Source organism: Myodes glareolus, chromosome 7, assembly GCF_982192425.1.
Source record: "Myodes glareolus chromosome 7, mMyoGla1.1, whole genome shotgun sequence".
NCBI classification, from domain to species: domain Eukaryota; kingdom Metazoa; phylum Chordata; class Mammalia; order Rodentia; family Cricetidae; genus Myodes; species Myodes glareolus.
In genome coordinates this window covers 97492962-97506682 of record NC_142032.1, presented here as the reverse complement: position 1 = coordinate 97506682, position 13721 = coordinate 97492962, and the positions used below count along the sequence as shown (strand labels likewise).

The 13721-nt window shown below is 40.0% G+C and overlaps 1 protein-coding gene across 1 annotated transcript; it reads left to right on the top strand.

Moving 5' to 3' along the window:
• The first annotated feature begins 1908 nt into the window (after positions 1–1908).
• Nlrp14 (NLR family pyrin domain containing 14) lies at positions 1909–13473 on the top strand. The gene is given in 10 exon segments (XM_087908704.1): positions 1909–1984; positions 2390–2428; positions 2431–3087; positions 3090–3509; positions 3512–3966; positions 5723–5898; positions 8444–8608; positions 10410–10577; positions 11735–11905; positions 13299–13473. Coding segments are annotated over 10 exon segments (2502 nt in total).
• The last annotated feature ends 248 nt before the right edge of the window (positions 13474–13721 follow it).

The window sequence follows — 13721 nt, the reverse complement described above, 5'->3', positions numbered from 1 at the left end:
CACTGTTCTCTTGGTTTTTATATAATTCTTTAATGGGTGTCTATATTTTCTATTTGCGAACATCCGTAGGATGCTTTAAGGTCTTTGTCTTGTTTGTCATCTGTGCTGTCATTCTCAGGGCCTGCTAAGGTAGGGTTGCTGGGATCTAGAGCAGACATAATTGTCCTGACTGGTACTGCTTGTGGTTTTGTGCTGCAGTCTGGGAATCTGGCTTTGTTAGGATTGGGATTCTAGGTGTTGATATCTGGTCTTGTTTTTGTTAGGTAGGGGTTTTGTTCCTTATATCTGTTGAGCTCTTTTTCTTTGGAGGATGTGGTGACTGTTACTGGATAAGGAATTGCTCTCAAATCCTTCTAGGTATAGCCACTGGGTGGAGTTGGGGATGGGGTAAAATTTGTTTCTAGATACTCGGGAACTAAATTTAGGAATTGGGATGATCTAGGGGAGGGGCACGATGGATTCCATGGGAGGGGAAACCAGGGCATTCCACCAGGATCTCCTTAGTCCTCTGGGAATAGGGCAGAGAGTATGGAGAGGCCATAACAGGTAATCTGCTAAGATGGATATGAAATTGTGGGGTGGGATATATAGGAGAGGAGGGAGAGTAAGACCTAATGCTTGACTGCCTGCTTCACCGGCCTACTTGTTTTAGCTGGAAGCTTCTAAGGCAATGCTTACTGGAGTTGGGGGCTGGGATAACTGGATGAATGGGGAGGAAGGTTGGAGATCTTCCTGATGCAATGGAGGTAAAGGCATGGAGGAGGGACAGGCCACAGCAGGTAGCCAGACCCAAAGCTGGGGACAGAATTTAAAGAGGGAGAAGGAAAGATCTGCAGTTAGCCTACCTGCTTCTGTCTGGAGGACAAGGACTGTTTTATGATAGAGCATATGGCAGACTTGAGGTCAATGCTGAGCCTGTCCAGTGGATTAAATATATGATGGATTAACCTGTGTGTATAGAATGGATTTTCTTCTTACACACTTCATAGTTCTCATTAATTCTGTCTTTAAGTCACTCTTCCCCACAAACCTAAATCCAGACAATTCCTTTTCTGAATTTGGGCTATTTTATTTGGATCAGCTGAACAATGAGGGACTAAACAAATTCAAGTTACTCCTAAAGGGGAATGTAGATCCTGGATGCTGTTCAATACCAGAGGCCACACTGGAGGCCAAGTGGGAGAAACTGGTTTACTTGATGAACAAATACTATCCAAGAGGGCAAACCTGGAACGTGGCTCTTGAAACATTTTGTTAAGATGAACCTGAGGGATACGTGTAAAGAGTAAAACAGAGTCCAACTATGTTGCTAAGGAACTATCCGGAAGTAGGCACAAGCTGTTTTCGTGGGGACGTTGGATCATTTGAGGAACATTTTGTAATTTACAGTTTTGTATTGTAATCTGCATTACAATTGAAAGTACCTGTGCCTAAACTACAGATAAAGTCAAAACCTTTGAAGACTCTCAGATATGATCAACATATTTGCTGACATGAGTAATGGGCTAAAAAGGCAAACTCAAATAATACTGTTATTATTTTGTGAAATTTTATGTTTAATGTTTAAAATTCATGAGCAGCACCCAGTCTTCATATGTGAGGCTCTCGTGTGTGTGTGTGTGTGTGTTTGTGTGTGTGTACATACACATTATCTCCTTTGAACTTCGCTTTCACCCTCTCCGAAGTCAGAACAAGCAAGGGAGCTTTGCGCCTGATGATAGAGCAGAGAGAGGGCAAGAGGTCCACCCCAAAGTTTCTACCAAATTTTCTCCTCAGCTATGCTGTGGCAGCTTGAAACTCTTGGCTCTAGTTTTAATAAATCCCGATTGAAATAGAATCACAACACAGAAAAATTTGACCCTCATTCATAAAGCTCATCTTGGAACCTGTTGCAGGGACAACAAAACCATGGAGTTGGAGGATGCTGAGGTGATGGAAGACCAAGTTTCTGAAGAGAAAATGCTGTCTGAGGACCAAGACTTTGGTCAGTTTAGCATTAAGATGTCATTAAGGACCATTATTCAGTTGGGCAGTTTACTTCCAATGCACCACTGTTCTGTCATTCAAAGTCAATAAAACTGTATTTATGATCAAAGTGAAAATCAAAACCATGTTGACTTTGGGATATCAAGAAAACAGTATTCAGAAATGCCTAGTCAAAAGTTAGCCTAGGGAGCTGGAGAGATTGCTAAGTAATTAATAACACTTGATGCTCTTCCAGAAGATCTGAGTCCAGTTCCTAATACCTATATGGCTGAAAGAAAAAGGGAAGGTGGACAGAGAAAAGAGGAAGGATGGGCAGAAAGAAGAGCAAGGGTGGGAGTGAGAATCTTAACACTGAAATTAAAGATATTCAATGTGGATATGGGTCTTTTCTAACAGACTTTAGGTGATGGAACAGACTACAGAACTGTAATAAAGAAAAATTTTGTGTTGCATGGGATAAGAACTCTTTGTCTGGAGAATCTGCAACTTTATATCAGGGAATTATTCAGAAAGAACAAAAGCTGTTGGAGAATATATTTGATATGGATATCAACACTTACAAGATGCGACAAACAGTCATCCTTTATGGAGCTGCTGGAGTTGGAAAGACAACACTGTTGAGAAAGGCAATGTTAGAATGGGCAGATGGCAATCTCTTCAAGAAGTTTGCCTATGTTTTTTATCTCAGTGGGAGAGAAATTAGTCAAATGAAGGAGAAAAGCTTTGCTCAGTTAATATTCAAGAACTGGCCTAGTTCTGAAGTCCCCACTGAACAGATCCTGTCCGAGTCCAGAAATCTCCTTTTTCTGATTGATAGTTTTGATGAGCTGGACTTCTCATTTGAAGAGCCAGAGTTTGCACTATGTAATGACTGGACCCAGGAGCACCCAGTGTCCTTTCTTATTAGTAGTTTGCTGAGGAAAGTGATGTTTCCTCAATCATTCTTGTTAGTAACAGCAAGATCCACAGCATGGAAGAAACTGACGCCCTTGTTACATAAACCTCATTGCGTAGAGCTGCCGGGGCTGACTGAGAATGCACGGATGGACGACATTCAGCATTTCTTTCTGAACGATAAGAAATGGGCTAAGGGTGCGATCTATCAATAAGGAAGAATCCACGACTTTTCAACATGTGCCGTGTCTGCCAAGTGTGCTGGGTGGTCTGTACTTGTCTGAAGCAGCAAGTGGAGAAAGGTGGCAATATTGCAATGACCTGCCAAACCACCACAGCTCTGTTCACATGCTATGTCTGCAGCTTATTTTCACGAACAGATGGGAGCTCTGTTACTCTGCCCAATGAAACCCTACTGAGGAGCCTGTGCCAGGCAGCTGCTGAAGGTATTTGGACTATGAAGCATATACTCTACAAGAGAAATCTCAGAAAACATGAGTTGACCAGAGATGACATCTCAGTCTTCTTGAATGCGAAGGGTCTTCAGGAGGACACCGAGTATGAGAACTGCTATGTGTTCACTCACCTCCAAGTTCAGTTTTTTGGAGCTTTGTTTTACTTGCTAAGAGAGTATCCAAAGAAAAAGATTATCCCCTCAAACCTTTTGAAAGCATGTATCTGTTACTTGAAAGCAACCATTCTGAGGACCCTCATTTAGAACAGATGAAATGCTTTTTGTTCAGTCTACTGAATAAAGAGCTAGTACGCCAACTGGAGGAAGCGTTCAACGTTACAATATCCATGGACATAAAAGGGGACTTACTTATGTGTCTGGAATCATTGGGAAAGGATGACTCCTGTCCATCCCAACTGAGACTTCTGGATTTGTTTCAGTGTCTGTACGAGACTCAAGATAATGACTTCATAACTCAGGCACTGAGCTCTTTCCCAAAGATTGCTGTGCAGTTTGAAGAAGAAAGCCAGTTGCTTATATATTCATTCTGCCTTAAGCACTGCTGCTCTCTAGAAACTGTTAAACTGACTATAATGGCAGAGTTAAGAGATATATTGGACTTAGACCCACAGATGGAACTTGGTAAGTGTTCAGTTTACTAGTCGTGAAGTAAGTCTTACAGAAGGAAACATTGTTCAACTAAGGTAAAGTAACTATTTTTAGAAAATCCATTTGGAAGTCTTACTGAGGCTAATATATATAGGTCACCTATCTATCCTGTATCCCCCTAATCTCTGCTACTCTATGATTTTACCCTATCCCTTTCATCAAGTTGGCTCTTCTGATTTTCCCCATCTAAACCTGTGAGAAGATATGAACTATGGAATTTCTGTATTTAACTAAAATTAAGGGCTTATTCTGTATCATACAGTTATATAGTGAACAGGATGCTTAATGTATTAACCCAGTTTAATTCTGATGCCAAGAGAATTGTGAACTCTTACATAGATAACTACTTATGAGTTTACAATTCAAAAAATTCCAAAACTGAGATATATAGGTGTTTATCTAGAAAATAAGTACATAATTACTGATTCAAACATACATTGAACAATAACTATTATGCAGTGACTATTGCTCACATAGGTGCCAGTCATTCAATACAGAATGTATTTGTTCTTCCACTGGTCCTACAGGGTAAATGCTATCTTTTTCAATTTGACTTATGAAAAAGCTGAATTATACGAAGCCATTGGCATAACTGAGGTCACCATCAGATTTTAAGTCTTTGAGTTTCAACTTTTCTGTTGGAAAAACTGTTCCACTGGCATAATTGGAAAAGCATCCCTCTGCTAAGAGAACACATTTTGTTCCTTTTCCTCAGTATGGCTCATCATTTATGATGTTTGTAAATTAGAAGCTCAAGTCATAGTCTGACACGCTGCAGCATTATTTGTTACATTCTCCTTCACCAAAGGTGGAACTAAAATCTCACCATCTTAAAGCTTGCCAGATAATACCATGAAGGTGACATTCCAGCCTCGTTCATTTCAACTTTATTTCAATACAAAGGGATGGGTAGATAGTTCAGCATTAATTCATTTCAATAGCTAAACCCAGACTTTTTTTTAAAAAAGAACTTTTACAGAATGGACATGCATGTGTGATCACAGCGCAGGAGGAGGCAGAGTCAAGCAGATCCCTGGAACTCGCTAGCCAGCCAGCATATTCCATTTGCCAATTTCCAGGTCACTGAGAAAACTTGTCTTGAGACACAAAGCTTGCCACCTGAGAAACAACACCTGAGTTGCCCTCTGACCTCCGCATGAGTGCATACACCTGGAGGAAAACAGACACATAAGGTTGGATGTGGCTGATCACACCTTTAATCTCAGCACTCCAGAGACAGAGGAAGATCTATTAATTTGTGGTCAGGGGAGTCTATGTGGCAAGTTTGAGACTAGCCAGGGATACATAGGGAAGCCCTGTTTCAAAATTAAAGGTAAAGCAACAACAAAAAACCCCAAACAAAATAAAAACGGAACATACACACAGATATGTGGATGAGACTTCTTTATTCTGAGTGAGGTATCTGTAGAATATGTAGTGTTATATAATGTATGTATATATATATATATATATATATATATATATATAGAGAGAGAGAGAGAGAGAGAGAGAGAGAGAGAGAGAGAGAGTGTGTTGAGGAAATGGATGAGATTTTAGGGGAAGGAGGCTTGGGAAAATAAAATCCTGGGATAGTCAAGATTCGATGTCCTGATGGATTATTCATAACAAAGATGCACCTAAAACGCTTTCATCGCATATGCTTATCCAATAGCAACTCCTAAGGCAAAAGTGACTGATCTTTCCTTTTTCCAATTACACAGCCTCAAGGATAATGTTGCTCAAATCACTCACTACTGGCAAGATCTGTTTTCTGTGCTGCATACAAATGAATCGCTAAGAGAAATGGATCTATATGAAAGCATCCTTGATAAATTATTGATGATAATTATAAATGAAGAATTAAGTCACCCGAATTGCAAACTGCAAAAACTACAGTAAGTCTTAGATGGGGAATTGTTGTGTGTGTGTGTGGTTTTTTGTTTTGAGACAGGGTTTCCTCTGTGTAGCCCTGGTAGTCCTGGACCTTGCTCTGTAGACTAGGCTGGCCTTGAACTCAGAAAGCTGTCTTCCTCTGAGTGCTGAGATCAAAGGCATGGGTCAATGTCTCCTGGCACGGGAAATTTTAATGGAGTATTCCCATTGGTTTTCTTTGCCCTACTTTCTACTCTTGTTAGGGAAAATCAGTAGTAAATAGAAATAGTTATAGGACACATATAAAGACTTTTTGGTCAATGAAGGATGATAGTGGTCCCATAACACTGTTTTCTAGTGACCCAGACCAATGTTAGTATGTGTAAAGACAGCTTTTCATGTTTGCACAAGGTCCAAACCACAAAATGATATAAAATCTTCCTTCATTAAATGATGCGTGGATGTACATAAAATCATTGTGCAAAATATTCTAAGAGCATGAATAATGGAGATGCCTAAAGATATGGGAGCATGACTTCATTTGTTCTGGGGAAGATGGCAATGGTTGCAGAAGCTGTTGGCATGTGGTTCTGAGACTCCATTAGAAAATTTCTGGATGAAGAATAGCAGAGAACTAAGACCTTAAATTTAGGTCACAAAAGTACTTACAAAGATATTACACAGGACTCATTTTATATTAATTTTCCCTTGACTGGTTTATATTTGATAAGATCAATTTTATTAAATGTGACAAATAAGTTTTATGATAATCATAAACATCTTTAGAGCCAACACTCAAAATAAGGTAGAAGAGCATTGAGATGAAAATGCTCCATCCACACCTTCCTATTCAGTCATCCCATGTCACTAGTGTGAGGCAACCATCTTCTACTCTAGCTAGCTGTGTTTCTTTACAGAAACCATTTAACTAACATAGGATGTGTCTGTGTCTGTTTTCAGTAGAATGCTATCAAACTTTATCTTTGTGACTAGTTTGTTCTCATTGCCGACAGGCATTGTCATTGCATTGTGTGACTATATTGCAATTTTTTGCTCATTGTCTTTGTTAATAAAAACTCCTGTTGTTTTTTCTCAATATTTAGTTATTGGAAATGAGGCTGTTATGAATATTGTTTAAATGTGAGTTTTTTACATCTTTGGTTAAAATGTGAGTTAGCTAGTCCGTAGATATATGTTAAGAACATGCCAGTTTTGCAACACAGTTATGCCCCAATATATGAATATTCCACCTGCTCCTCACCTGTGCCCATGTTTACTCTGGTCAGTTATAAAATCTTAATTTGGTTCCAGATTACCTCAATTTAAAGCATGCATGATTGCACATCTCTTGCTGTTGGCTCTCCTGGAGAATGGAACTGTCTTTATACTCCTCTGTATTTAGAGCCTGTTATGTGCATAATGTCTATTTTGCGGTTAGTCATGTATACAACACCAAACAAATAGTACTTCCTTGTTCCTAGTATTGCCAAATAGATGTCATCGTGGAGACAAGCCTCCGGTCCTGTCAAATATTTCTCCTTAAAATCTCATTGTTGGGAGCTCTGACCTCAAATTTTTAGCATTATTTAAACCTGTAGATAGATGAGAAGAGGCCACTGGTTCATGAGATCTTTTCACTCATCTCTAAGCAGCTCCCTCACATTGTCTTTCCCATATGTCACCAGTGCAAATATTTGTTATTACAAATGCTACCTTTTGGCTAATGACTTTTATTAAAACAAAAGAGTCCCACCAAGGGATGATGCAATGGTGACTGTTCTCAATCTTAAGCTCCTTAGTGGTAAGTCCCTTTCTTTTGAAAAAATTGCTTCCAATTTATATTTACATAGTAACTTAGAAGGATGGTTAGCTTTGTAAATGGATAAAAGTATTTTCTTGTGGGTGCTTAGTTGGGGATAGATAGAAGAAATGGAGGAAGGAAGGATGATGGGTAATGAATTGAGGAGGGATGTGCTTTCCAGAGGCCTTAGTAGTTATGGTGTAGTATGGATAGATGAATTCAGAGTCAGAAGGGGCATTGCAGGAGAATCAAGTATGTCAAACACAAATGTGGTTAGAAGGAAGTAAGGAAAAATTGGGAGGTGACCTTTGTATTTCCTCTAGACTCATTGACGCCCAGCATAACAGCACATCTGCAACAGTATATGTTGCTAATGATATACACCTGATAGTTGATCCTAATTGCTCATTCGCTTTTGATTATGGAAAAGATTTAAGCCTTATAAGTTCATGTTGTCATTGAAGTATTTGGAGAGACCCTGATAATTGTGGTAGTCTTCCTAAATGTTCAGAGGCTTCTCTCTACCTTTCCTGGTGTTACCATCTTCACTTCCTGTAATGTCAAATGGTTGAGAATGTCAGTAGTCAGATTACAAATCCAAACTTACCTTGAGTTTCTCAGTACTTCTCTGGAACTCTTTTGGTGCCTTACCCACAGTATGAGAAACCCAGCTTCAGATAAAAGATGAGAATAATAATTGGAAGGGGACGATGAAGCTTTGCATGGAGCTGACTGTATAACCACTCTTGTATGTATTTCTGCTGAAGGTTTGGATCGGTCTGCTTTCTGAATAGCTGTCAGGATTTTAGTTTTTTGGCTGCCTGCCATACCCTGACACATCTCGACCTGAAACACACTGACTTAGAAGACAATGGGTTAAGGAGCTTATGCACAGCCTTGAAATGCCAACAATGTAAATTATGGGTGCTGAGGTAATTGAGCTTTCAGTATAACTTTTGTCTGCCCAATAGACAAAAGGTGAAGTCTGGGCTTGGTGTTCATAGAGATGTATAATTAATGAAAGCCTACTTTTTCTAGTTCACTTTTTTTCACAACAAGACTGCTCACTCCTCTCATTCCCCATGAAACACTTTTCATTGCATATAATTCTGTCTTTATCTCCCAGATGAAGGGAGGGAACAGACCAAGAACTGATGAACATTTGACATTTTTCTTAAGTTCTAGGATATATTATGTTTTTGACTAATGGTAGTAGGAAACTGTGTTTGTTAGAGAAAGCTCTATTTGATTATTGATAATGAATTGCTACTATCTTCAACTGTGACTCAGAACCAAGCCTAGAAGACTGAGGAAGAACAGTGTAGCAACTGTCAAGCGTCAAGGTGTGCATTGTCATGTACTGTCCCTCTTACTGGTGGCCTTCAGTTGCTCTTTAGAAATAGAAGCGCCTTAGCCATCAGCCCTGGTCTGCACATTGGATGACAGGTCTTAAGAAAACTCTTATTTTTCTTGTGAAAGTCAGTCAAATCGGTTACACACACACACACACACACACACACACACACACACACACATAAAATCAGAAAAATAGATTCATCTTAAATGTTTTTATAATCTCTGAACAATCTGAGTCAAGACTAAACTTTAATGCACAAAGGGCCAAGGTAAGTTGCTTTCTCACAAATAAGACTTATAATTCAGGAACTGGAGAAGTGGCAAAGCTTGGAGTAAGACCTTCTTTTTAAATAGGAAGGTGAATTTTGTGACTACTGGGGAGTTTTTGAAAATCTTAGCCAGGTTTTAAAATATGAAATTCACTTCATATACTACATCTTGGAAGTTGATGGACAATTCTTGAACATGGGTTATGTACAGTTGTGAGTGAGTCAGGTTGAGATAGAAACTTAACCATCAGGCAAGTAGATTTAGGATTAAACCTGTATTATCTGGGAGTCAAGTGAGATATATGCCACTGGTTCTTGTGTCGAAAAAGAAAATATCAATAGCAAAAAACTTCCAGTGTTATTTGGTTGTTCTTAAAGCATTAACTGTAGATCTAAAACAAAAGCTTTGGCACTGGAAAAGCAGAACTTGATAAGATCCCTTTCCTGTTGATATTTGGATAATGTCTTTTACCGATGATGCTCGATGGAGAACTCGCTAGCAAGTTTTCAAGTGGTAAACTTTGTGACATGACTTAGTAGGTCCAGACGTGACTGTTTTGTCACAAGTTCACTGAGGTGTATGGACCTTGGTTCTGACTAACCTCACTGGTGATGTTTCTTTTTATTTACAAGTTCTTTTACAATAAAGTGTTTAATAGTAAAGCAAAATTAGGTCCTTTAGAAAATGTGGGTTGATGCATGAATAAAAACCCATGGGAGACACAGATCTGGCTCCTGATTTGTGGTTCACCTTGGCTCCACAGATCGGTGTACAGTAACACCAACACAGCAGTCCTTCTGCCTTCTAAGTTGTAGGTGGAGAAAACTCCTTTCCTCTTGATGGAAAAAAATACCATTTAGGGGATTTAAAACTGCTTTCATTCATATTTGTAAGGCCCTAGAAGATGGAAAAGATGGTTCTCTCCGGTCCCGCTTATCATTCTTTCAGGGCTATGTGCTTTAGCTATTCAATATTTTGTTTTCTGTAGGGAAGCTGAATTTTCAGTCAAGATCTCCAGAAGTGGGAGACTGCCACCCTCTAGCTGAGTGAACAGAGGTTGTAACTCTCTGAAATGAGTTGTTTCCCTTGGGCTGTGTTGCTTTCCAGGTTGGAAGACTGTGACGTGATTGTGAACCGCTGTCTACAACTATCGGAGGCTCTGGAAAGGAACAGTAGCCTGGTATTTCTCAACCTGTTCGCCAACAATCTAATGAACTATGGAGTGAAGTCGCTCTGCAAGATCTTTGGAAATCCCAACTGTTGCCTAGAGAGACTGTCATGAGTCAGTTAATGTTTATAACTTATGAACTAGACAGGAATATTTGTGGGGTAACATTAGCTGGCATGTTTATCCATCCTGAATGACCTTCTGAGCTCTTCCCGTACTCTTCTCTGATTTCTTTTTTGATCCTGGGAGTAAACCCAGAACCTTGAATATGGTAAGCATGCAATATCACTAAGATGTCCCCACTCCTTCCACGTTTCTATCTTTGCCTGTGCTCCCCTGTACCCTACCCCCGTCTCATGTGCGTGCCCTGCGTGTGTGCGTGCCCTGCGTGTGTGCGTGCCCTGCGTGTGTGCGTGCCCTGCGTGTGTGCGTGCCCTGCGTGTGTGCGTGCCCTGCGTGTGTGCGTGCCCTGCGTGTGTGCGTGCCCTGCGTGTGTGCGTGCCCTGCGTGTGTGCGTCCCCTGCGTGTGTGCGTCCCCTGCGTGTGTCCTCTCTGTCTCCGCTTTTGTTTCTCTGTGTTGCTGTATTTGTGTCTCCCTCTCCATCACCCTCCACTCTTCCCCCTACTCTCTCCCCACCTCCCTCTCTGTCTTTGTGTCTGTGTGTTATATTGGATGGCATTTTCAATGCTTGTCCTTGCACAGGTACTATGTATAAATTCATGTATGTGTATGCGGAAGCCAACCCTGATAGTACCCAAGAGGTCAACTCTGGGTATCGTTCCTCAGGAGTAATCCACCTTATTTTTTTGAGACAATCTTTAATTGGCCTGGATCTTACCAAATAGGCTAAGCTGGCTGACCAGCACAGGTCCCAGAGATCTACCTGTCTTCACTCTCCTAGAATTGGGTTTATAACCACATTCTGCCATACTCAACTTTTTAGATGGTTCTGGTGATCAAAATGGTGATCCTCATGCTTGTGTGGCAAGGACTTACCAACTGAGCTATTTCCTCAGCCCAACTTTTTTATGTTTAACTTGGTTTTTAAATATTTTAAAACTATTTTTTATGTTCTTCTAGTCTTCTCCAGTTTTGTTTCATTCTCTCCTAAATCTAGATACAGCAGAATTCACAATTTAAATATCTGTCAAGGTTGATTCTATAGGAAAAGTGACTGGTATAAGGATCAGGTGATTTTCTCATTAAACATGGCAAGATGGTTTGAAACTGAATGGTTCCTTTCTCATCTGTTTTCTCCTTCAGCTTAGCAAACACTGGCTTCACAAAAGATGTTTGTGGCATTCTTTCCTTTGGTCTCACTGAAAGCAGGAGGCTGACACATTTGTGCTTGGCAGACAACCTCTTGGGAGATGAAGGGATAGAACTTATCAGCGATGCCTTGAAACATCCACAGTGTGCTCTCCAGAGCCTTAGGCCCCTTCCCAATACAGAATAGTTTAGAATGGATGTATATACATATATGTTTGCATATGCATATACATATACACTATTAAAATCTTTAAAAACACAACTTTTAAATCACTTGAGCATGGTTTGTAGATATGTAGGGCTTTTCGTATTCTAGGAATTGCTTCTTCAAAGACTCCAGCTTCCTCTGGATGTTTTCTATTATAAATGTTATGTTTGCTGCCCAGTGGTGGTGGCACACACCTTTAATCCCAGCATTAGGGAGGCAGAAGCAGGAGGACTCTGAGCTCAAGGGCAGCCTCGTCTACAGAGCAAGTTCCAGGACTGACTCCATAGGTATTGAGAAACTCTGTCTCGAAAAACAAAAACAAAAAACATGCTGTCTGATTATTATCATGAATACTTATTTTATATACTAGATGGTATCTGATTATTATCATGAATACTTATTTTATATACTAGAAATAATTTTCCTAATTTGTTGCTCTATTTCTAACTTTATGGTAATTTACAGATTGTTATATTAAAAATTGTTTTTAAGATACAGTCTTGTGTCAGTTGGGCTAGTTTTGAACTTGCCATGTAATCTAGGCTAATCTTGAATTTGACAATACTCCTGCTTCAGCCTCCCAATTGCTGAGATTATAGGCATGTACTACATTAACCCAGCCCAGATGAGTAAATTTTTTGAAAGTCATTCTGCCTCATGAATCCTAAATTTTTTTAGTCATAAATAGAAATACCTTTTAGAAAGGTAATTTTTGTCTAATTTTATTAACATTTACATGAGAAATTCCAAATTTTTCTGAATTTAACATTTACATATTAACCTTTTCAAAACTAATCTTAAGAGTTGTAATTATTTCCCCCCATTTATAATTATTTCCCCCCATTTATAAGGCTTGTTATACCCAAATTATTAATGGTACAATGTCGCTTTTACTGATAAAAATATCCCTATTTAATGTAAAGAAAGAACACTTTCTGTGACACAACTCATGCCTGCCTCTCTGTTCCATGGCTTCTCTTCCGAAAGTGCACTTTGAGGAAAACAAAGATCACCATTTGATTTATAGTGTGGAAAGCTGAGCCAGGTGCAATCCTAGAACCAGGGAGACTGAGCAGGAAAATTACTGAGTTTCAAACCCGACGGGCCCTACAGTGAGTAGTAGGCCAGTGTGCTGCAGAGTTGAGACCTTGTTTCAGAAAAGTGGAAACAGACATTGGAATTGGCTCTGAAGAACATGAGTCCAGTTGTAAGGGTTTGATGTTGACCTAAGTGACTCATACGGGGACGGGCTGGCAGTAAGAGGTCGGATCTGAGGATTGTGGAGCAGATGAGACCGGCGCTGGGCGGTAGAGACGACTCCGTCTTAACTCATTCTGTGCTTCCCTGTAGCTTGCGGTGTTGCCTTTTCACTCCGGTTGGTAGTGATTTCCTCTCCACTGCTCTGCTGAACAACAGGAATTTGGTACACCTGGACCTGGGAGCAAACAGGCTTGAGGACAGTGGGATAAAGCTTCTGTGTCACGTCCTTCAGCAGCCAACCTGCACTCTTGAAGAGCTGGAGTAGGTTTTCTGGGACTCTATTGTTGTGGACTTTGAGCTAGGAACTGTCTTGGAGGGCAAGGGAGAGATGAAAGGAAGAACTGAGTGAGATGATATCAGAAAGAATAGATCTGATTTTTCTCCCATTCTGTCAGAGATGAGCTAAAGACACCTGTTTGTTTGAAAGCAAAACTGAAACCCACAGTTACTGTGGTCCCCATGATGTAAAGGTCCAGAGGCATCAGACTGGACAGGAGTTGTTTCAGTCTGGAT